General features: G+C 60.1%; 1 protein-coding gene across 2 annotated transcripts in view; it reads left to right on the top strand.

Moving 5' to 3' along the window:
- SH3GL1 (SH3 domain containing GRB2 like 1, endophilin A2) overlaps window positions 1-23,336 on the top strand; it is a 39,283-nt gene extending 15,947 nt beyond the window's left edge. For both annotated transcript variants that reach the window (XM_054462951.2, XM_063657378.1), the window contains exons 2-10: window positions 16,728-16,796; window positions 17,149-17,221; window positions 18,097-18,240; window positions 19,507-19,640; window positions 19,855-20,013; window positions 20,261-20,364; window positions 21,005-21,129; window positions 21,356-21,412; window positions 21,932-23,336. In XM_054462951.2, coding sequence (XP_054318926.1) covers window positions 16,728-16,796; window positions 17,149-17,221; window positions 18,097-18,240; window positions 19,507-19,640; window positions 19,855-20,013; window positions 20,261-20,364; window positions 21,005-21,129; window positions 21,356-21,412; window positions 21,932-22,128 — 1,062 coding nt within the window. In that variant the 3' untranslated portion in view covers window positions 22,129-23,336. The remainder of the gene's footprint in view (window positions 1-16,727; window positions 16,797-17,148; window positions 17,222-18,096; window positions 18,241-19,506; window positions 19,641-19,854; window positions 20,014-20,260; window positions 20,365-21,004; window positions 21,130-21,355; window positions 21,413-21,931) is intronic.
- The last annotated feature ends 191 nt before the right edge of the window (window positions 23,337-23,527 follow it).

Raw genomic sequence — 23,527 nt, 5'->3', positions numbered from 1 at the left:
TCACCCAGCACTTTGGAAGGCTGAGGCGGGAGGATCGCTTGAGCCTGGGAGTTTGAGACCAGCATGGGCAACAAAGTGAAACCCCGTCTCTACAAAAATACCAAAAAAAAAAAAAAAAAGTAGTTGGGTGTGGTGATGCACGCCTGTAGTCCCAGCTACTCGGGAGACTGAGGCCAGAGGGATTGCTTGAGCTTGGGAAGTCAAGGCTGCAGTGAGCCATGATCACGCCACTGCACTCTAGCCTGGGTGACAGAGCAAGACCCGGTCTCAAAAAAAAAAAAAAAAAAAAAAATCTAGGCGTGGTGGCTCATGCTTGTAATCCCAGCATTTTGGGAGGCTGAGGCAGGTGGATCACTGGAGGTCAGGAGTTCGAAACCAGCCTGGCCAACGTGGTGAAACCCTGCCTCTACTAAAAACACAAAATTAGCCAGGCGTGGTAGTGTGTACTTGTAATCGCAATTGCTCAGAAGCCTGAGGCTGGAAACTCACTTGAACCTGGGAGGCGGAGGTTGCAGTGAGCCAAGATTGTGCCACTGTACTCTAGCCTGGGCGACAGAGTGAGACTCTGTCTCAAAAAGAAAAAATGAAATACACAAAACTGGGTTATATAGTGAGCATTTGATGAACATGTTGTGACCACAGGCTCACAGAAACCTGGCTGTGTGTTTCCCCTCTGAACAGTGGCTCAGTACTGGCCAACTGTGTGCTTGACGTAACTTTCTAGAACAGAGCTGCCACGAATAACAAGAAGTGATGAGCTCCTGTGGCAAGCAGGACAGCACCCCCCATGGCTGCCCCTCACCTCCACCCCTGGAACTGTGACTGTTCCCTTACATGGAAAAGGGGACTTTGCAGATGGGACGAAGGGTACAGACCTGGGGGTGGGAGATTATCCTGGCTTATCCACAAGGGCCCAGTCCCATCAGAAGGCCCTCAGAAAGCAGAGTGCCTTCCCCTGCTGTGGTCAGAGGGAGCTGAGACAACGGAAGAGAGAACAGAGATAGCTGTTGAGGGGCCAGCGCCTGCTAGCTGTGACAATGGAGGGAGGAGGGGGCCGTGAGCCGAGGGATGTGGGTGGCCTCTGGATTCTGGAAAAGGCAGGAAAGCCCCAGAACCCTCAGAATAGGGTGCAGCTCATAGCATCTCAATCTTAGCCCGGGGTGATCCCTGTCAGGGTCTGACCTAGTGAAGACTTTGTGTTGCTTTAATGTGTCGTTGAAGACGTCGTGTGTGGCTATAAGTCACTAGGTTTGTGGCGATTTGTTATGGTGATCGAGACCATCCTGGCTAATACGGTGAAACCCCGTCTCTACTAAAAAATACAAAAAATTAGCTGGGCGTGGTGGTGGGTGCCTGTAGTCCCAGCCTCTCAGGAGGATGAGGCAGGAGAATGTTGTGAACCCGGGAGGCGGAGCTTGCAGTGAGCCAAGATCGCGCCACTGCACTCCAGCTAGGCGACAGAGCGAGACTCCGTCTCAAAAAAAAAAAAAAAAAAGCGTGTTGGGGGAGACAGCGACACAGGGGAAATGGAGAGAGGCAGAGGGGACGGAGAGGGACAGGGGAGACAGAGGCAGGGGGAACAGAGAGGCAGGGGGACAGAGAGAGACAAGGGGAGACAGAGAAGCAGGGGGACAGAGAGAGGCGGGGGAGACAGAAGCAGGGGAGAGAGGCAGGAGGACAGAGAGGCAGAGGGGACAGAGACAGGGGAGACAGAGATAGGGTGACAGAGAGGCAGAGGGGACAGAGAGGGGAGACAGGTAGGGGGACAGAGGCAGAGGGGACAGAGAGAGGCAGAGGGGACAGAGAGAGATGGGAGACAGAGAGAGGCAGGGGGACAGAGAGAGGCAGAGGGACAGAGAGAGGCAGAGGGGACAGAGAGACCGAGGAGACAGAGGTAGGGGGACAGAGAGAGGCAGAGGGGACAGAGAGAGATGGGAGACAGAGGCAGAGGGGACAGAGAGAGATGGGAGACAGAGAGAGGCGGGGGACAGAGAGGAGACAAAGGGGGACAGAGAGAGGCAGAGGGGACAGAGAGATGGGAGACAGAGGCAGGGGGACAGAGAGAGGCAGGGGAGACAGAGGCAGGGGAAGAGAGAGAGGCGGGGGATAGAGAGACTGGGGGGATGGAGAGAGGCGGGGACAGAGAGGCAAAGGGGACAGAGAGGCGGGGGGACAGAGAGGCGGGACAGAGAGAGGGAGAGGAGGTCGGTGGGGAGACAGAGTTGTTTTTTCCTGTTAGCTCTCATCCCTGAAATCAACAAGAAAATAGGACCGGTTCGCTTTGCCATGCCGGCTTGAGGTGCCCTGCTAAGAGCTGGGGTTCCATCCAGCCTTCCTTGGCTGTGACACTCTGTGGAACTAATCTTCAACTTCACAGAAGTTGTTCCCTGGTCTCTGGAATCCCACCTTGGTGACTTAAAAGCTAGTGGACTGATAGAAAATTCAGTCCCTGTTACTTAACTTGGATTTTGAAAACCGTCCCCTCGTTCAGGTTTACACAGAACATGCTATTGCCCGTCTAAGCCTGAGGGGACCACACAGCCCAGAAACACCAGAGCAGATCATGTTCAAAACCACCGACTGTCCTGAAGACAGTTGACAATTCCTGAGTTTGACGGCACGTTTTTTCCAATCCAGGAGCTGGAGCCAGATACCCACCCGTGACGCCCTCCTACATCTTCAAAACGGGCACTTCCAAACCTTGTTCTGGGCATGTTTCCAAGCCAGCCTCACTGCTGCAGGCCCATGTCATGCCCCTCTCTCCTGCATACTCCCAGATCCCACCCATCCTTAAAAGCCCACGGCCACGGCCGCCACCTTCATGCCTCACCCTGGCTCCCTCCCCACGAGGAGGAAGCGGCCCCTCCCCGCTGGCGCCCTGTCTGTCGTAGGGCCTTAGGTTCTTGTGTGTGTGCGAGCCTGGGTTCTGTGTCTTTCCTTTTCTACTGTACCTGGCACAGGTAAATACTCGTTCAGCCTGACTTGGACCTCAGTGATGGCTCCAGACCGTGGCTTTGAAGAATGGGTAGAATTTGGATGTAGGAAGAAGCCAGGAAAGGAGGGAGAGTTTCCGGTGCAGGGAGAGAGCCCTGCCTTGGGCATCCTTTAGGCAGGTGTTGGAGGGAGGCCCCCAGCACTGGGGCCCAAGCAGCGTGGGTCTGCCCTGCTGTGTCCTTCTCCTCCATCCTGAGCCCAGGCAGCATCCGTGGGGCCAGTCCTTCCAGGGGAGCGGAAGCCACCCTGGGAGGAGCCTGGCTACCAGAGCATGATGGCAGGGTGGGAGAGATTTGAATATTCTTACTGCTCGTAGCTCAGGAAGTGGCAGCACCAGTCCCTTGTCCTCTGGGGCGATGACAATAGAGAAGCAAGCCCTGTGGGGCAGGGCTGCTTTCCCCCCGAAATACAAGTAAGCACAAGGCAGGGCTGCGGCATGCTTTGTGTTGACATCGCAGCAGCAGCCATCCTGGCAGTGAGGGATCACAGTCATGGCCACAGGCTCGCTCATGCACAGAGGCACGTTCTCAAAGGCAGGAAGAGCTTGGGTGTGCAGAGGTGCAGGGAGGGCGGGACATCCCCAGGGAAGGAGTTGCATTCAGGATGGGCAGCCGTGCCGAGTTCCCACCTGGTAGGAAGACAGGAACGCAGGTTGATTGGGAAACAGGAGGGGGGCACAGAGGCTGTGGCAGCTGTCTGGGGTGTGACACAGCAGCAGGTGTGTGTCAGGGGTGTGGGGAATTTTCTACCAACCTTCTTTTTAAGTCGAGTCATTTCTCTCTTGGTCCTTTGCTTCTTTATTTATTTTTTCTTTTTTTTTTGAGACAGCATCTTGCTCTGTCACCCAGGCAGGAGTGCAGTGGTGTGATCTTGGCTCACAGCAACCTCCACCTGCTGGGTTCAAGAAATTCTCCTGCCTCAGCCTCCCAAGTAACTGGGATTACAGGCATGAGCCACCATATCTGGGGTTTCACCATGTTGGCCAGGCTGGTCTTAAACTCCCAATCTCAGGTGATCTGCTTCCTTGACCTCCTAAAGTGCTGGGATTACAGGCATGAACCACCAAGCCCAGCGGTCCTTTGCTTCTTTCCTCCTGCCCTCGTCCGCCAGTAGAACCTCAGAATTTGTGTCGTGGCCATTGACAATTATGTCCCGTGCTGTGAGCGTTTCGGAACTGGGACTTAACTGTGGCTGATCTGGAGGCGCTCTGGGCGCAACATGAGAGTTCGTGCACAATCAGCCAGCTGTAGACAGTTTTTCCTGGTGTGTGTGGTCCTGTGAGTGCCTCACCAGGGTCCCTTGGAGATGGGTGTGACTCAGGTAAGGCGTGTTCCTTTTCTCCTCCTTCTTAAGGGCCTGCATGAAGCCTCTTGCTCCAGAAAAACTGGGCTCAGAGGCAGTGTCACGGGGCAGAGGTGAAACCCCTGGCCGGCCCCGCACCCATCATTCCTCGGGACTCAGTTGCTCAGTGCACAGTAGCCTAGGATCGTAGGGTGGTGTGTGGTTTCTTTTTTTTTTTTTTTTTTTTTTTTTGAGGGAGTTTCGCTCTTGTTGCCCAGGCTGGAGTACAATGGCGCGATCTCGGCTCACTGCAACCTCCGCCTCCCGGGTTCAAGCGATTCTGCTGCCTCAGCCTCCCGAGTAGCTGGGATTACAGGCATGCACCACCATGCCCAGCTAATTTGTGTATTTTTAGTAGAAATGGGGTTTCTCCATATTGGTCAGGCTGGTCTCAAACTCCTGACCTCAGGTGATCTGCCCGTCTCAGCTTCCCAAAGTGCTGGGATTACAGGTGTGAGCCACCGCACCTGGCCTGGTGGTGTGTAGTTTCTAAAGCACATCCACGCCTGAGATGGTTGAGAAAACCAAGGCTCAAAGGGGTTTGCGTTCCTGCTCGGAGTCACAGCCCCGAACGGCAGAGCTGGAACCACATCCAGTCCCGGTGTCGCCCATCCAGGCACCCTCATCCCACGTCAGCCTGCCTGCCTCGTGGCCTCACGGCACACCTTTGTTCTGACGTGTTACTGGCACACCTGAGCTCCCGAGGGCAGGGCCGCTTCTTATTTATTTGTTATTTCAACAAATAGTATTTATTATCTCAACATATACTCAGTGACTGACGCCACCTGGGTGCCAGGCCCTGTGCTGCCTCTGCCAGCCCTGTCCCCGTGCCCGGCCCCGCTGACAGGAAGCTTGTGTTTGAGGACGGAGAACTTGGGGTGGGTTGGCGACGAGAGCCTGTCCCCAGTGGTGTCCCTCCAAGGACGATGAGCCACAGCGGGGCAGAAGGGGCCCTGGGAAGCAGGCTGCACCCGCCAGAATCTCCCAGGCCCGGGACCCAAACGCAAGTCTTCAGAGAGGAGAGGCTGCACTCTTCTCGCTGCAGGGGAGATGGTGGGGGGACTCGGGCCATTTGCCTGCTTCGTCTGTGCTGAGGCCGTGGTCAGCAATTATGAGATTCCCAGCCCGGGTTTCCACCACCGACATCACTGTGTAAGGAGCATAAGGAGCAGGCGGTGCCTCTGAGCGGCCAGGGGCACCCATGCGCCAGAGCCAGTGCACGTGACCTGGCGAGGGGGCAGGAGTGGCCATTGCAAGGTGACAGCTGCTGGCACCTAATGCTCGCAGAGGGCCCCAGTGCACAGGCGCGGCTGGCTGTGCAGAGCTGCTGACCGCCTCTCACCACCCCCTGCCCTGCCCCGTGCCACCCGGGATGACTTCTGGCCTGGGTGCTTTTGGTAGCCACACCTCAGAAAACCAGTCTTCGTGACTGTGGGCCACCATGGGCATGAGTCATCTGTCACCAGAGCCTGGTGTCCCTGTGCAGGTGTGCCACGTGGGCAGAGGAGACAGGTGAAGGCACATTCCTCAGCGCCCGCTCACAGCTCTGCCCACCGCGCATTCTGTAGAGAACCTCAGCGCCCTCCTCCCTGCCGGCAGCCAGGCAGGGATTTAGGTGGTTTCTGTTTGGTCTCCAGTGCTTGCCTCTCCCGTGTCCTATCCGCCCAGACCTCAGACCTGTCACTGTTCCCGGGCATCCTCCTGGATAAGAAACTGCCCAAATGTGGGAGCTGGGTCCCCAGGATGTGAGTCAGGCTCAGCCTGCCTAGCTCACGTTTTGTTCTTTGCAAGTTTTCTCAACCTTGCAGCTCTCTGGGGAGGGAGCCAGCTCCAGGCTGGGAATGGGCCTGGTGGCCTCCATCAGTATCAGCCCAGGTGAACTGTCCACGAGCCGCAAAAAGGAAGGTGGTGGGAGGAGTATCATCTGGCTGCCTTCCGGGTCACTGCGGGGGGTTGCTGCCCCCAGAGCTTAGCTGCTGTCAAGGGGTGGGATGCGGCGAGGACCCCCAAGAGGTTGCCCGGGGTCCTTCATTCTAGGGCGCTAAGCATTGGAGAGTGCTTCCTGTGTCTGAGACGGGACAGCAGGGGACCCGCAAACAAGCAAGCAAGAGGAATGCAGGGCCTCGTGAGGATAGCAGGAGGGTGGGGCGGGGTGGGGCAGCCTTACAGCCATGGGGACATTTGGATGGACAGAGCCCTGGTGGCTAAGACCCAGCATGGGAAGATCCAGGGAGGCTCAGTGAGGGAGAAGGAACAGTGAGAGCAAAAGCTCTGAGGGGGGATAGGGGGGCCGCCCAGGCAGATGGGGGTGTAAGATGAAGTGTGAAGGGGCAGGCACACGAGAGAGGAGGCATCAATGGTGTGTTGGGAGAAGGTGAGGAGACCAGTGATGGGGATCAATCAGGAGGGCTTCCTGTGGGAGGAGGCTTCTCTGAGGTCTGAGGTCTGGGCAGATAGGACACGGGAAAGGCAAGCACTGGAGGCCAAACGGAAACCACCTAAATCCCTGCCTGGCTGCCAGCAGGGAGGAGGGCGCTGAGGTTCTCTACAGAATGCGCGGTGGGCAGAGCTGTGAGCGGGTGCTGAGGAATGTGCCTTCACCTGTCTCCTCTGCCCACCTGGCACACCTGCACAGGGACACCAGGCTCTGGTGACAGATGACTCATGCCCATGGTGGCCCACAGTCACGAAGAAATGGAAGTCCTTCAGAAATGGAAGGCATCTTAGAGATGGTGAAGATGGTTTCTATGTCTCAGGAAGAGCTCTGGGCTTTCAGGCAAGTCGCCTCAGCTCTCAGGGAGTGAGGGAACTCACGGCCCCTCATTGAGATCTGTGCACCTACAGCCTCTCACTGCTGTCACCATGCCCTGCAGTTCTCTCTCCAAGCACCGTTTCCAGTCTCTCCCTGCAGGGCTATGCATTGCCTCAGCTCCGCTGTTGAGAAAAGATCCTTTTTTAAGAAAGCCTTATCGTTCCTGTGCACGTGGGTGATGTCATCACACTCTGCCCCCTGGACGCAGATCCTCCACGCTGCCCCCAATGGGAACACCAGCCTGTGCTCAGTGCTGCAGAGCTGGTGTTTCCCTGCCAGGCGGAGCCTCAGGGGATTTATCGCCTCATTTGTTTGTGGGTTGGCTTTTTCCTTTTATAAGTTTTCATCGGAAACCGATTTTACCAGTTGTATGTCAGACAGCCCTCCTGCCTGGTCCCCAAGCTGAGAAATTACAATGCATGATGCACGAGGCTGATTTTCATATAGATGTGTTCGCTCGGGCTGGAGCTCCGGGTGTGGTTTGTTCCTGGGAGAGGAGCCCCGGGCACTCACTGGCGTCTCCATGTTTGGATGAAACCCTGTGCAGGGGCAAGGATGAGAGCGTGTGTCCCACATAGCTGAGCCCCCTGGTTGGCAGGCCTGTCCTCCCATCTCCTGGGAAGGTAGCATGAGCTCCCCACCTACTCCCAGATTCCTCTCCCAGCCCTGGGGCTTTGCCCCTCCCCTTCCACCTGCCCCAACTGCATTCCAGGCAGAGCCAGGGTTGGTGGGGCCTGCAGTGGGGATCCCTTGACCTTCTTAGCCACCCCTGCTGTCTGGCCTTGGGCCAGGCGTGTCCCTCCTAGGCCCTTAGCCGTCCTGTTTATCAAGTGGAGACATCTGCCCAGAGGCGGCAGCTGGGCCAGGTGGGGGCTGGAGGGCCCGGCTGGCTCTGTCCACTCCTCTCGGGGTTGTCCTGGAGCTCTGTGGGGTCGGCCTCACACCACAGACAGTAGGTCCCAGCTTTCCACAGCAGAGGGCACCCCTCCTCCCGCACGCATGGAGGGGCAGGTGGGTCTCGTAGGTGCCCGAGGGGAGCAGGTCGGGCTCAGTGCTCTGCTGCCTCCTGGGCAGACTGGTAGTGGTGATGGGAGCCCCAGGGCTGCCAGTCATTAGAGCCGAGCCCAGGTCACCGCCCTACCACCATGTGCTGGGACAGCGTGTGGCCCATGGCTTCTGCCAGACGGGCTGTGAGGGAGCCCCCATCATTGGGCAGTGCTGGCCAGCCTGGGCCCCATACGGCCACCAGGCACAGCCCGCAGCCTCCCCCACACCCATGTGGAGCTGGGCCAGGCAGGGTGCGTCCTCGGCATGCGTTTCCAAGGACTGCTGAGTCACCTCAGGGAGGAGGCCCTTCCCTCAGCCAGGGCCAAGGCGCCTTCCCAGCCTTGTCACAACTGGGGCTGGATCTGCAGGCAAAGGCCCTGAGCGACCACCCAAGTCCACCTGATCCCTCACTCCCCTCTTACAGCCTTGCACTCAGATTCCCTAGCCCTCATCTCAGAGGCCTGTACCACAGCTCCAGGTCGTCTGGGACGTGAGGGAGAGGCTGGGGTGCGGGACCCTGACCAAGAGCATAATGTTCATGGGTGTCTCCTGAGTGCCAGGCACTGCCCAGGGTGTGGGGGCAATGACAGGGCCAGTGAGGGTTGTCCCCAGGGCGACTTGGTATGGGGCAGGGGGTGGCTGTGGCAGAGAGCAAGACGTAGCCCCATGCTCTGGGGACTGGCCTGCAACTTGGACTAAGGGCACAGACCCGGAGCCCCCACGCTCCAAAGACCCTCACAGAAGAAATGCAGAAGTCAAGGCTCAGGGGCCAGGCCAGAGCCAAGGGGGACAGCAGGGGAGAGGCCGGGCTGCAAGGCCACAGCACGGGAAGGGCAGCATGCAGACCAGAGGCCGAGCCTCTCAATGCAGACGAGGGCCAGGAGGCCAGGGAGGAGGCTGTCCGGGGAGAAACGCTGATTGCCCCATCTAGGGCGGACAGGCCGGGTTCGGGCTGGTGGAGGCCTTCCGGGATGCAGGCCCTGCACAGGGTTCCTTAGAGTTTAAAGTCAGCAGCCAGAGCTGGAGGCCTCATCAGAAAGGCACTGTGGGCTGGACTCCCGCTGGTGACTTTGCTGTCAGCACAGGAGAGGTCCTTCCGGCCCTGGGGCTGCCCTCACAGAGCCTCCAGCCACCAGACCATCATAGACCAGGCCTGACTGTCCCCTTTCTCTCTCGGGGATGATGACAGAGCTGCCCCCTGGCTCCCGGCTGCCACTGTGTTGTGGCCGCCACTGAGCAATTCCCTACCGTGGCCGTCACCACTTCGTCTGCGTGACTTCTTTCCAGTGGCTGATTCCCTCTCTGCTTCCAGTTCCCCTGATATGTCAGCCTCAGACTCTTGGATGGGGCCCCCAGGGCCCATCTGGAGGATTTCTCTTGCCTAAGTTTTTTTCTCCCCCTCATTTTCATGTACCAGGCAAGAGAGCAGTGGCTGTGACTTCAAATGACATCGGCTCACTGCCGCACACACAGCAAAGCATTTATCGCTCTCTGCCAACCTGAGAGTCCTTTCTCCAGCTCCAAGAGCCAGGAGCCAGGCAGGGCAGGGCCCAAGACAGCCTGAGAGATGGCATGAATGGCCAGCACCACAGTTGGCAGAAACGCACCCCCAAGGCGATTTAGACTGCGGTGGCCGGGCCTCACCATGGCCCCCAATGTCTGGCTCTCTTTCCCTACCATGGCACCCAGCCCCACCTCTGGCCAGGAAGTCTGCGGCAGGCCTGTCCCCACAGCCTGGGGGCCGTGGGGAGGCCGGGCTCCCGGGGGGCCTTCTGTGGCCTGGTCTGAGGCAGAGCCCATTCTGGTTCCAGTCCAGAGCCGGTATCTCGGTTGCCAGCCCAGGCCCAAGGGACTGCCCCTTTGGCTGAGAGGACGCCTGGGGCTTCCAGAGCCACTGTCCTTTTCCTGCCAGAGCTTGGTTCCCAGAGGGGCCCCTGACCCGCCACAGAGGTGGGTCTGTGGCTGTCCCTGGGTGCCCAATCTGGCCATGGTGGCAGCGTCTGTTTTGGGGTTTCCGTGGGAAAATGATTTCAGAAACTTTGTCCTGATTCATTGTTTTCAGCGCCTCTGTTCCCAAAGGCTGCTTTTTAAAAACCATTCAGCCTTGATGGACAGGAGGGGAGATCTCTACTGAGAGGCTGGAAGCTCGAAGGACAGTGGCAAATCCAGGGCTCTCAGAACTCCCAGATGCTGAGGGGAGTCCCGGCTGTCGGGACCCTTCCCTCCGTGCATCACACACAGTGGGTGATGACCCAGTCAGTCCCAAGGCAGAGCCTCCCTCCATCTTCCCTTGGGCTGGAGAGTGGGTTTCTGCCATCTGATTCCTTGCCGCCGGGCCATGAGGATCACCTGGCACCCGTGAGGGTCACTTGGCACCTGTGGTGTTCCTGTGGCCCCCTCCCACTGCTCGTCTCCCTCCCCCTCCCGGCCTCGTCCCTGCGCATGTGCAGGAATGACTACTCCTGCTTTTCACCTGGGGATGCCCTGCAGGCTCCCAGACCAGGAGCCCATGGGCCACAACCCCGCCCATGCCAGGCGCTTACTGTCACGGGAAAGCTCAGAGCTGCCTGCAGCCAGCGCCGCCCCTGTAGATAGGCGAGCTTTCATAGTCAGCACGCAAGGGCCTCAGGTCCAGAGAGTCCCCGTGCCACTGGGGCCACTGAAGTTTTCCAGCAGGGACAGACAGACACATCAGCAAGCCAGGAGCCTGGGAGCACGCATGGAAAAGGGGACACGAAGGCCAGTGGCTTCCTGTGTCGCCGGGCAGCAGGCCGCCTCCAGGCTGTGCGCGTCTTCGACTTTTTGACTCATGGGAAAGAAGCTGTGATGGACTCGAGGTGGCCATGTGTGTTGGGCAGTGGCTCCCAGGTGTTGGGCCAGCAGGGAAGGGCGTTGCAGTTGGAAAGGGGTTCAGAGACATACAGATATGATACATCCCTACATCCTTTGTCCCTGCCCTCTTCCCGTGTCAGGGCTTTTTCTACGCCGCAGGGATCCTTGCGTCCATCCCTGGGGCCTCCACCCCAACCCTGCATTTCAGCTGTTCTGCACAGAGGTCCGATCAGGACTCTGCTGCTTCTGCAGGCCTTACCCTGGCTTCACCCCTTTCCGTGGCCGACCAGGCCTTGAACACAGCTGCAGTGTTAGAACTGCGCCCACTGTGAGGAGGGGCTGAGCACTCACCTCCTCCACGTCCCCTTCAGCTTCCTCCTCTGTGACATTGGGGGCCGGGCACAGAGTGCCTAGCATGGGGACTGGCACATGGGACTGTGAATAGTGGCTCTTGTTCCGTGTGTCCTGCCTGCCCTGTCCCTGGTCCTGCAAGTGGCTGGGCCTGGACCCCCTCCTATGGTCCTCAGCTCCCCAACCCATGCTTTGTCCTGGGGCTGTTGTCCCCTAGTCCTGTAAATATATGGCCTTGGCCAGGCACACCGTGTCATGCCTGTAGTTTTAGCACTTGGGAGGCCGAGGCAGGATTGCTTGAGGCTGAGTTCGAGACCAGCCTGGGCCCTCGAGGCTAGCCTGGGCAACATAGTGAGACCCCTGCCTCTTTAAAAAGAAAAACAAAAAGATGAGGCCTTGTCACAGGTATTCCCTGTGGTTGACCAGCCGTGCCCACCTGCCATTTCTCCGCTCTGTGCCTGGCACTGGGCAAGGCCCCTGTGGTCTGTGCGCTCACAGATTCCGCTGAGGAGGACTGCAGGGAGGGACACGGAGATGGCTCTGTAGCACAGCATGCAGCACCACAGCACCACCGATGCTGACGGGCAGGCAGACACCAGCCAGAGACCCGCTGCCCAGCTGAGGGAGGACCGGTGACCTCTGCTGTGAACCTGGAAATTACCGAGCGCCACAGCATGACTGCCAGTGAGACCTGAGGACCCTGGGGCCGACCCCTCTGCGGGCAAATGTGGTGCATCCCTGCAGGCTGGGCCACAGCAGCCCTCCCTTGCCCTCCCCCATGCTGGCTTTCTTCCTTAAAAGAGAAAAAAAACCAAAGCCCTGTTAATTCATCAGAGCAGATTGTCTGCTGGGGCACCAAGCCTGAGACGAACGTTTGTGTTCCGTGCTATGTGGATCAGGTTTCCCCGCTGAGATGTTTAAATCCCAAGGCCGCCCATCGGCTGTGCCTGCCGGGCACAGGGCAGCTGCCCACACCCCTCTGGGTAAAACCTGGAATTCTCCTGCCTACGGCAGCCCTGCCCTGACTCTCAGTCCACAGCGTCTTCACAGTTCATTTCTGTATTTTTCCACCATGTATTCTCTGTTCTTCTGTGTGTCACATCCCTTGCTCCCCTCCAAAGAGACCCAAAGGTCTAAACTCTAATGAATGCCAGGCTTCAAAGGAATAGCCCCCTTCTCCCAGGGGGACAAGAGTCCCATGCTCTGGGACAAAACCCCGTCTTCATGTCCAGTCCAGCTTGCTCACTTCCCAGGCTCCTGGCTCACAGGTGACAGAGTACAGGGTCAGGCAGAAAATGCATGAGGCATGCAGGTGGCGGGTGCAGGTGGATGCATGAGCATGGAGTGGGCAGGTCTCCGCTGGGTATCTCTGGGCAAAGATCTGAAAGCCCACAAGCCAGTCTTGCCAAGCCCTGGGGAAATGTCCGGCAGGCAACAGTGGGATCCTTCCCAGAGGCCACTGCCAGGCCTGACTGAGCCGGGGCCTCTCCCATAGTGACTTCTCAGCCCTGGTCCTCACCTGGCAGGGTTGGCCAAACCTCACTTCCCCCTGCTCCAGGCGGGGACATGTCACAGCCTCTGTGGGAGGCCAGCTGGCATCTGAAGCAGGGGCAGAGTCTTGGAGAGTGTTCCCTCTTGGGCTCGGCCTGTGTTTGTTCCAGGAATAGGGAGAGAAGGCGCTGGTGTTGCTCTCAGGATGGCAGCCCTTGTGGGGCCTGCGGCTGGTCACTCGGGGTTTGCAGCTGGTCCTCTGACCCCGTCCAGGTGGGGCCCTGTGGGAGAGTGGGGAGGGGGCCCCCACCTACCCTGCCACCCTGATGCAGGTTCAGTCAGCGGAGGGTGGTCTCAAACCTGAGCCCTGTTGGGTCCCTGGCTACTGAGTGGCCCCGTATTTTCCTCCGTTTCCTGCCATGCGGGGTGGGAACACGAGGTGAGCCTTGTGGGTATGGGATAGACTCGAGTGCGGAGCTGTCATTACCACTGCTGAGTCCGCCGCGCTAGTCGGGGCTAGAACCAGCCTGCAGAGTCTCCCTTGGCAGGAATGGACTGCTGGGACCATGGCCTCAGTCCTCCCTCCCCACCGGCAGGGTCTCTGATGTGGGGGCATTGGGGCTGGCTGCCCCACAACAGGCAGCTCGTGCCTGGCAGATGGCACCAGGGTTAGGAACACTCGCTCCTGACAGTGAGCCCAGAGGCGCTCTCTGGTGAGCCTCCCCGTGGCGCCCGGCTCTGCCGCAGACTCTCGGTCCCCTCCATGCTCAGCAGTGCTGATGTGGAGGCCGCAGTGAGTAGGGCCCCGGCGGGCAGGAGCCCACGCTTGGTTTCCGCGCTTGCAGCCGGTGCTGCATGTGGCCTGGCTGCCTTGCTTTTCCCATGTTTCCCTTGTGGCTGCTCATCCCTGTGTTCATCTGTGTTGGTTTCTAGCCCGTAAGCCTTGGAGAGAAGGGGCCTTACAGGGTCATGTCCCCTGCCCAGTGCCTGGCCCATGGGGGACCATCAGTCACCACAAGGGACTTGGCTGGAGCTGAGCAGAGGGACCCAGGTAGTTAGGGCACAGCCTCCCGGGTGTCAGGGGTGCGAGGAGTCAGGCAGTTGTGGGGGTTCAGGAAGTCATCCTGGGGCTCAGGAAGGCAGGGTCCTGGATTCCCAGGTGAGATGGGCAGGTGGGGCCGGGGCCAGAGCCAGAGGCCACCAGGTGGGTCTTTGGTGCCATGGCGAGTCCCCAGCCCCTCCCCTCAGAGGCAGGATGTGGTCCTCGCCGGTAGGGCCTCTCCTCCTGCCCTACGTGAGGCAGGGGGCTGGGAAAAGGCCCTGACGGAGCCACTCCTGCCAGCCTGCACACTGGGTCCTGCCTGGGCAGGTCGTGGGGCTGGGGTGGCCTTGGCCCAGAAGGTGTGGTTTCGCAGCCCGCTGGCTTCAGTTCTCCTCCCAGCTTCCCAGAAGAGTCCAGTCTCACATCAGCCACTCATTTCCCTCTCCGGCAGCCGCTGGCTCTGAGCACGCCCTCTCTCGCCACAATCAAAAGAAGTGAAACTGTCCCAGGAAATAGAGTGGAACGCCCCAAAAACACCTAGGGAGGGCGGGCTCCTTCCTCCTAACACCTTCAGCAGAAATGGAGGGCAGCCCCACTCTCCTGCCCCGCAAGGGACATTTCCTGCCTCTCACCTGTGCCAGAGCCCAGCCCTCCCGCGGTGGGTGTGATGAGGGGATTTTTTTTTTCTTCTTTCTTTTGAGATGGAGTCTTGCTCTGTCGCCTAGGCTGGAGTGCGGTGGCCAGATCTCTGCTCACTGCAAGCTCCACCTCCCGGGTTCACGCCATTCTCCTGCCTCAGCCTCCTGAGTAGCTGGGACTACAGGCGTCCGCCACCACGCCCAGCTAATTTTTTTGTATTTTTAGTAGAGACGGGGTTTCACCGTGTTAGCCAGGATGGTCTCGATCTCCTGACCTCGTGATCCACCCACCTCGCCTCCCAAAGTGCTGGGATTACAGGCGTGAGCCACTGCGCCCGGCCGACGAGGGGATTTTTAAGAAGCTTCCAAGGTGCTGTGTGGCTGAGTTGAGAGCCACCAACCCACAGGCAGGAAAGGGATGGGTCAGAGGCATGGGGCCTGTGAGTCCTGTGCTCACTGAATGCCCAGCACACCCCGTGCACCCCGCACATGAAGGCAGGTGGACAGAAAGGGTCCCGATGCGTGGGTGAGGTCAGTCCTGTGGTGTGGGGGCTTCCAGAGCCAAGCCTTGGAGGAGGGCTGGGAATTCCTTGGGAAAGGGGCTGGTGTCTTTTTGGGCAGTTTGCCAGGACACGAGACCAGCAGTGTACTCCGGGCAGGCTACCTTTTGCAGAACTTGGGGTTGGGGGCATTTGCACTCATGGTGCCTTTGGGCTGTGACCTCCAGGCATGGGCTAGAGGGTACACCAGGTGCCTGGCGTGGGCAGAGCCCCAGGCTCAAGCTTCTCCCACCCCCGCACTTCCTGCTCTTGGGTCACTTCCTCCCAGGCTGGGTCCTGAACTCCTGACTGCCCTGCTGGACATCCCCCAGCGCCACACAGCCAACGCAATGTGGCACCACACGGACACTCGTGGCATCCCTTGGCCACGTCTTGTGACAGCTCAGGGCAGGCAAGCACCAATCAGACCTGGGGAGCACCAGGGGCGCAGGCCATGGCCCATGTCAACAGTCACAAGCCCACGGCACACAACACCTCGCTCTCCTGCCCGGGCCGTATGTGCACGTCTTCACACAAGTGATCAGACCCGGGACGTTAAATTTGCCGATGACTTCAGAGATGGCACACCCTGTGACACTTGGCCCCCAGAGGGCAGGGCCAAGTGTGTGACCTCAGGCGGCCTCCCTCTGGGAGCCTCCATTTGTGACAGGGCCTGGCAGCCACTCAGCTCTTCATGAAGCACTGTGTGCTGGGAAGGGCCTCACACTGTCCGTCCTCACTCTGTGCGGCATCCCTTGGCGCCAGGCACACATGGGATGCGTGGGGTGAAGAAAGCAACGCCTGTGCTCAGACAGCTCAGACAGCGGTGCTGGGGTTCAGGGGCTCCTGCCACGTTCCATGGGACATTTCAGGGCTGTTTTTCGCATCCCAGGCACTGTCAGAGAGCGTGGTTTGGGAATTCAGTGCTTGCTTCTGCCTTCCCACCACACGAGGAAAGAGACGCTGTTAAGTGCCTGTCATTGTCATCGCTTTCACCGCAGCTGAGAGCCGTGAGGACTGAGGTGTGCCAGGCCTGTGTTGACTGCTTTGTGAAACTCAGTGTCCACGTGGGGCAAGGGCCGGGCTGTCCCATCCTGCAGACACGGGCACCAGAGCACAGGAGAGTGGTGGCCTCCCTGCCCGGCCGCCTGTACCTCTTCTTGTAACTGTCAGCTCTTGCTGCCTCTCCCAGCCAAGCTGGCAGGATTTTTTTTTTTTTAAGTAGACCCCACATACTCAAGGATGGGGGCAGATCCCCACATTGCTATCTGTGGGGATGTTTGTGTAGGCACTTCTGGAAGCAGTGTCTTCTGAGACGTGTTCTCAGGCTGAGGCTCTGGACTCCACCGTGGCCAAGATGGGGCCTGCTGTGGCAGGATCCCCAGTGGGCATGTGAGTGGCAGTCGGGACACACACAGGTGGGCAGGCCACCCTCCCCCTCCCCCTGCAGGCCCACCCTGCTCCGCAGGCAGTCTGTGGCCCTGGGGTGCCCACGGCAATGCCTGAGGTGTATGTCCTGATCACTTGGCCTCCTGCCTTCAGCTGTGGATGTGATGTGGCTGGAAGGCGACTCAGGGCCTCCTGTCCTCTTCTTCCTCCTCTCCCTGGGCTCACAGCGTTTCCCCTTTTCTGTCCTCTAGCTGGTCAGTGAGAAGGTCGGAGGGGCCGAGGGGACCAAGCTGGATGATGACTTCAAAGAGATGGAGAAGGTGAGGAAGAAACTGCGTGCTCTGTGTGGTGGTGGCACTGCCGGGGCCTGACCTCTGCCGGGAATAGTGGAGGCGGCCAACCTTGATGGGCCTGGGTCTGGAGTGATGGGGCCCGGCAGGCGTGGAGAGATGGGGTGGTGTGGGGGCCTCGTCAGCAGGACTTGACGGGCACCAGCTCTCTCCCCTGCCCTGGGCAGGCAGCTGTGGGGACATGGCTGAGCTGAAGACATGGAGAGGGGGTTGGGGGGTCCTGGTATGGGCTCTTAGGGCAGGAGGCGGTGCAGCAGCGGGGGCTTTGTGTGCCTTGGGCCCCCAGTGGCTGTGGAGTCTTATATGCTGCTTCTCTCCACAGAAGGTGGATGTCACCAGCAAGGCGGTGGCAGAAGTGCTGGCCAGGACCATCGAGTACCTGCAGCCCAACCCAGGTGGGTGCTCCAGCCACTGCCAGGGCCTGCCCCAGGCCGTCTGGCCTCTGTGTCAGAGGGAACGTAGGGGATGACAGAACCACCAGGCTCATGGGTGGTGGGCTTCAGGCACAGCTGGATCCCGGGGTGCAGAGGCCATCCTTGGTGCTGCATGCTGCCTTTCCACCTCAACCAGCAGCTCAGCCCCTCTGTTGGCTTCACTCTCATGCCGACTGGTTCCTTAGGGCTGTCCCAGCCTTAAACCCCTCTTCCAGCCAGCAGTCCTGGCAGGGAGCCTCTCCCCCAGCTTACTTGTGGGACCCATTTGTATTGGCCGCCCCTCCCCAGTGCCCCTGGCCTGGACTTCACCTTTTGGGCTTGGGACTGGGTCTCCCTGGCTGAGAGACAGGCCTTTCCCCAAGGAAAACCCAGATGCTGGCTCCATAGGAGGCCGTGGACAGGGGGCAGACGCACACCCAGCAGTGTCCACTCAGGCCCTGGCAGGAGCAGACCTGAGCGGCCAGCGGAAGGGACACGGCTTATCACCCACCCCGGGAGCCTTGGCCTCAGCCACCCCCCGCTGCACATCACTGCTGCGCCTCCTCCCTGGCACTCCCCAGATGAGGGGTCATAGCCATGTTCCAAGAGAAGCAGCCCTTGGAAGGAGGTGTTGTTGCCCCCTGAGGAGCTTGGTCACCTCTCCACCCGCTGCCGGCTCCTTCGAGGCTAGCAGGAGCAGGGAAGGGACCCTCTGGGGATTCCACTGTGCTTTGTGCGGGCTAGACTGTCCACAGGCACAGGTAGCAAGGGTGGGGAGGGGATGTGGGGGCTGCAGCCTGCCGGGGCAGAGGAGTGCAGGCCTCACAGCCCACACCCACCTGGCCATCCTATCCCAGCCTCGCGGGCTAAGCTGACCATGCTCAACACGGTGTCCAAGATCCGGGGCCAGGTGAAGAACCCCGGCTACCCGCAGTCGGAGGGGCTCCTGGGCGAGTGCATGATCCGCCACGGGAAGGAGCTGGGCGGCGAGTCCAACTTTGGTGAGTGGTGCTCTCTGGAAGCCACGCCCACTGTCCCTGGAGGCCACGCCTCAACACAGGCAGGGCAGGTCCAGGTCCAGGCCCAGGCCTAGGCCCAGGCCCTGCGTGTGCTGAGTGCCGGGGACGCACAGTGGCCCCCACAGCTTTCCAGCTGCAGAGGCGCAGGAGACTGCACAGACTAACCCATCCAGCGCTGGCCAGCAGCTGATGGGGCCCCTTCCTGTAGCTCCAGACGTTCCCCAACTCAAGCCAGCTGCTTCCCCGGGGCCTGGACCCTCCAGCATCTGTCCTTCCACCTGTTAAGGGCAAACCTGGGCCCTTTTAGGAGCACGGGAGGGGCTGGTTTAACGTCCAGCATCGATTCGGATTTTAGGATCCTTTGTTTTGCTCTGAGTTCCAATTTCCAGGCCCTAGGCCTAGAGTGTGGGGGGCTGTTAGAAGTTGGGTTGGGGCCGAGTGTGGTGGCTCACGCCTGTAATCCCAACACTTTGGGAGGCCGAGGCAGGTGGATCACCTGAGGTCGGGAATTCGAGACCAGCAAGACCAATATGGAGAAACCCCACCCCGCTTCTACTAAAAAAAATATATATATATATATATACATACACACACACACACACACACACACACAATTAGCCGGGTGTGGTAGCGCATGCCTGTAACCCCAGCTACTCGGGAGGCTGAGGCAGGAGAATCACTTGAACCCAGGAGGTGGAGGTTGCAGTGAGCCAAGATTGTGGGGGAGAAAAAAAAAAAAAGCCGGGTGCGGTGGCTCACGCCTGTAATCCCAACACTTTGGGAGGCCGAGGCGGGCGGATCACGAGGTCAGGAGTTCGAGACCAGTCTGTCTGGTCTATATGGTGAAACCCCCGTCTCTACTAAAAATACAAAAATTAGCTGGATGTGGTGGCGGGCGCCTGTAATCCCACCTACTCAGGAGGCTGAGACAGAATTGCTTGAACCTGGGAGGCAGAGGTTGCAGTGAGCTGAGATCATGCCACTGCACTCCAGTCTGGGCAACAGCGAGACTTCATCTCAAAGAAGTTGGAAAGGATCCAGGTGTGGGAGTGAACGCCTGTGGTCCCAGCTACTTGGGTGGCTGAGGTGCCAGCATGGCTTGAGCCCAGTTTGAGGCCTGCAGTGAGCTGGGACAGCGCCACTGCGTTCCAGCCTGTGAAACGCTGTTTCAAAAACAAAGGCTGAGGAGTGTCTCGGTCTAGTGGTTCCAGGCCCGGTATGATGGCTTCCCCCACCACTTCTCCACAGGCGACGCATTGCTGGATGCCGGCGAGTCCATGAAGCGCCTGGCAGAGGTGAAGGACTCCCTGGACATAGAGGTCAAGCAGAACTTCATTGACCCCCTCCAGAACCTATGCGAGAAAGACCTGAAGGAGATCCAGGTGCTGCTCCTGCGCCAGCCCGGGGCCTGTCCCTTTCCCCTGCTGGATGGGGCAGCCCCATTCCTGCCACCCTCACCTCCAGCCTCGGCACTGCCCTCTGGGTCTCACTTAGGCAGGCAGGATCCCCGGTGGTGCAGGGACAGTGGGTCAAAGCCATGCGTGGGGCGGACCTCTGGCCACTACTGGTGTGACCCATGTCCCCCACTGTCTCCAGCACCACCTGAAGAAACTGGAGGGCCGCCGCCTGGACTTTGACTACAAGAAGAAGCGGCAGGGCAAGATCCCCGATGAGGAGCTACGCCAGGCGCTGGAGAAGTTCGAGGAGTCCAAGGAGGTGGCAGAAACCAGCATGCACAACCTCCTGGAGACGGACGTGAGTAGCTGGGGGTGTCACATCCTGACAAGCCCCATGCCCTTGGGAGGCCGGGGTGGTGCCTCAAGGGAGCTGGAGGACAGAGACGCCACCAACCTGGCCGCTGCAGCAGGGGAGGTTGAGGGTACGGGCCCCAGTCCCCTGTCCCCTCTCAGCCCCCTTGCCTCCTGTGGCTTCACCTCGGGAGTCAGGGAAGGCACAGGACAGTGGCGCTGGCAGGAGCCCCTGAGCCCTACTGTCCCCACAGATCGAGCAGGTGAGTCAGCTCTCGGCCCTGGTAGACGCACAGCTGGACTACCACCGGCAGGCCGTGCAGATCCTGGACGAGCTGGCCGAGAAGCTCAAGCGCAGGTGAGCCCAGGGCCTTGGTCTCGCCACAGAGCCTGGGCTGCCATGCGCCCTCTGCCGGCGCAAGTGGGCAGCACACCTCGCTCTGGGGTGAGCATATGGCAGAGCAGCATCCTGGATTCTTCCTGGGGACTGAGTGGAATGGCTTGGGGGCCCGCGAGGTCAGAGGAGCCGGGGCTCTGAGAACTCTTGAGTCTACACCAAGCCCTGCCCCAGATGCAGGCCCTGGAGACTCCCTCCCTGGCTGCACTTTTCTGCTGCCACAGGAACACCCAGCCTCCCCTCCCTGAACGCAGAGGCCAGACCTGCTTCAGGGGCCTAGGCGTATGTGGGGCACCGGCTGTGGTGGGGAATGGGGGGAGGAGGCAGGGAAATGTGACTGGGGGTGTTGTAGGTAGAGGCTGTGGCAGGCCCCAGCTGCTTGGCAATCTCTGAGATGCCTGCAAGGTGGGGCTGGTCCAGGCTGGAGGCCCTCTGGGTAGACATCCCAGTCTAGCTGTGTCCCAGGTCCATGTGTCACGACCCCACTGCCGGCCTCTTCCTGCAGTCCCAGGCCAGGTGATTAGGCAGCAGTATAAATACAAGAGTGGGGCTGCCTCGGCCGTGACACAGGCTCGGGCCACTCACGCCTCTCCCTTCACAGGATGCGGGAAGCTTCCTCACGCCCTAAGCGGGAGTATAAGCCCAAGCCCCGGGAGCCCTTTGACCTTGGAGAGCCTGAGCAGTCCAACGGGGGCTTCCCCTGCACCACAGCCCCCAAGATTGCAGGTAATGGGGCATGGAGCCCTCTCGCGGAGGCACATGCCAGCGGGTGGGAGTGGCCAAGGGCTGGCCCTGCCCTGGGTCTCTGAGCGCCAGACTCCTGGGTGCAGCTCTCAGCCCTGCTCCATCTGGACCACCAAGGCAGACGGGAAGGGCTGGCCCCAGCCTTCTGCAGAAGGGGCCCTGCCCGACCGTTTTGAGCCCGCAGCCTCCTCGTTTTGCTTGTGTTTAGCTTCATCATCTTTCCGATCTTCCGACAAGCCCATCCGGACCCCTAGCCGGAGCATGCGTGAGTGTTCCCAGGCCCGCCTCAACCTCAGTGCTCCCTTGTCGGCCATTCGGGGAGGGTGTTTCTCCTCCTGCCCTGTTCTCTGCCCATCTCAAGCAGGGAGGAGCCAGGCTCGGGCAGCAGTGGGGGGCACAGGCCCCACAGCCTGCAAGACGCCACCCCTCTGGGTCTCAGCCTCACAGTGTGAATGAGGGATTGCCAAGGGCACTAGCCCAGCTCTAGGCTATGTGGTGGCTACAAGGGCTGAGGGCATCTGGTCATTCCTTGTCACTGCAGCAGCACTGGGTATCCCCAGCACCTCCCAGGAGTAGCTTTGGTGACCACTTACCAAGCTTCTCCCCTCCTCCCTCCTGGGTGGCAGTAGAGGCCAGACCCCAGAAGGGGCAGGGGATGGCCCAGGCAGGGCAGAGGGGAGGCCCATGCCCACCCACACGCTCCAGGTCACAGCAGGTCTGAGACCCCAGACTGGGCGGGGTGAGGTGTAACAGCCCCAGCCCCACAGCCCGCTCCCACCCCCAGCACCCCTGGACCAGCCGAGCTGCAAGGCGCTGTATGACTTCGAGCCCGAGAACGACGGGGAGCTGGGCTTCCGTGAGGGCGACGTCATCACGCTGACGAACCAGATCGACGAGAACTGGTACGAGGGCATGCTGGACGGCCAGTCAGGCTTCTTCCCGCTCAGCTACGTGGAGGTGCTTGTGCCCCTGCCGCAGTGACTCGCCAGTGCCCCCGCCCCGCCCCTCCGTCCACACTGGCCGGCACCCCTGCTGGGTCTCCTGCATTCCACGGAACCCCTGCTGCCAGGGCGGTGTCTGAGCCTGCTGGCGCCACCTGGGCCCCGGCCCTTGAGGTACTCCCTGAGCAGGGCCCCACACCTGGGTCAGGGGGATGCCTGTTTACACTAGCGCTGACCCCCAACGGTGACGGCTCCCTTCCCCACTCCATGGCGCCAGCCTCCTCCCCTGCTCCCCAACTCCTCGCCCAGCTGGCCGAGGCGGGGCAACACTAAGGTGCTCTTAGAAACACTAATGTTCCTCTGGGGCAGCCTCCACCTCCGTCCTGACCCGACGGGGGCCCGGCTCACTGCCTACCCTCGAGTCCCGCAGCCTTAACAGGATGGGATCGAGCGTCCCCGCGGGGTGGCTCAGAGATAGGACCCTGGTTTTAAATCCCCTCCCAGCCTGGTGCTGGCGATGGGCCCTGGCCTTACTCCAGGGCCGATGCACCCCTGCCTCACACATGCAGTCCTTCTCCCCAAGGCCAGGGCAGAGGGCCTCACCGCCTCCCCGGCCTGCTGTCAGCTTGCAGTCTGGGGACAGAGGCCAGCTGGTATCTGCCCGAGGACAGAGAACATGGTCTCCCGCAGGGCCCTGCCTCCCAAGCCCCACCCTCAGAAAGCCAAGTACCTTTTCAGCTTTTTAACTGCCCCCATCCAAGCCCAGGGAGGCCTGTGTCACTCTGGCACAAGCTGCCAGCACCAGCCACCCACACACCCCCCAGCACACCTCACACGGGACCACAGCCGTGCTGCCGAGGGCCAAGCACAAAGGCTCCAGTGAGCGAATGTTCCAGCCCCTGGTGGCCAGGCCTCCCTTTGCTGAGCCGCTGCCACCCCACCCTGTGGGAAGTGGCCCCAGCCATCTCCTCTAGACCAAGGCAGGCAGCCCCGACATCTGCTTCCTCTATCGCCCAATCCAAAATCGATGAAATAGGGGGGTCCTCTGGGCCAGGCCACATTCACATTCCCCTCCCCCTGTGGTCCAGTGAAGCCTCTGGACCCCAGGCTCTGCTCTGCCCTGCACCCACCTCATCAGAAGTACATGAGGGGTGCAGAGATGAGCACACAGCTTTGGGCACGGTCCAGGGCAAACTGAAATGTATGCCTGAATTTTGTAAACAGAAGTATTAAATGTCTCTTTCTACAGCCCCTTGCCTTGTCTTGGTACAGAGGTGGGCCTGCCACCCACCGCCTTCCTGAGGGGCCGGCTCCAAAGCCACACACACCCCAGGAGGTCCCTCCAGCACCCCAGGTGCTCCAGAGCCCAAGGTGGGTGGGACTGGCCCTGGGGCTTTTGTGCCAGTTCCCAGGTACAGGGGCTGAGGGGTGCCCTGGAG

This window comes from Pongo pygmaeus, chromosome 20, assembly GCF_028885625.2.
Source record: "Pongo pygmaeus isolate AG05252 chromosome 20, NHGRI_mPonPyg2-v2.0_pri, whole genome shotgun sequence".
Lineage (NCBI taxonomy): Eukaryota > Metazoa > Chordata > Mammalia > Primates > Hominidae > Pongo > Pongo pygmaeus.
Note: the sequence above shows the minus strand (reverse complement) of the source record. Positions and strands in the feature narration are given on the sequence as shown.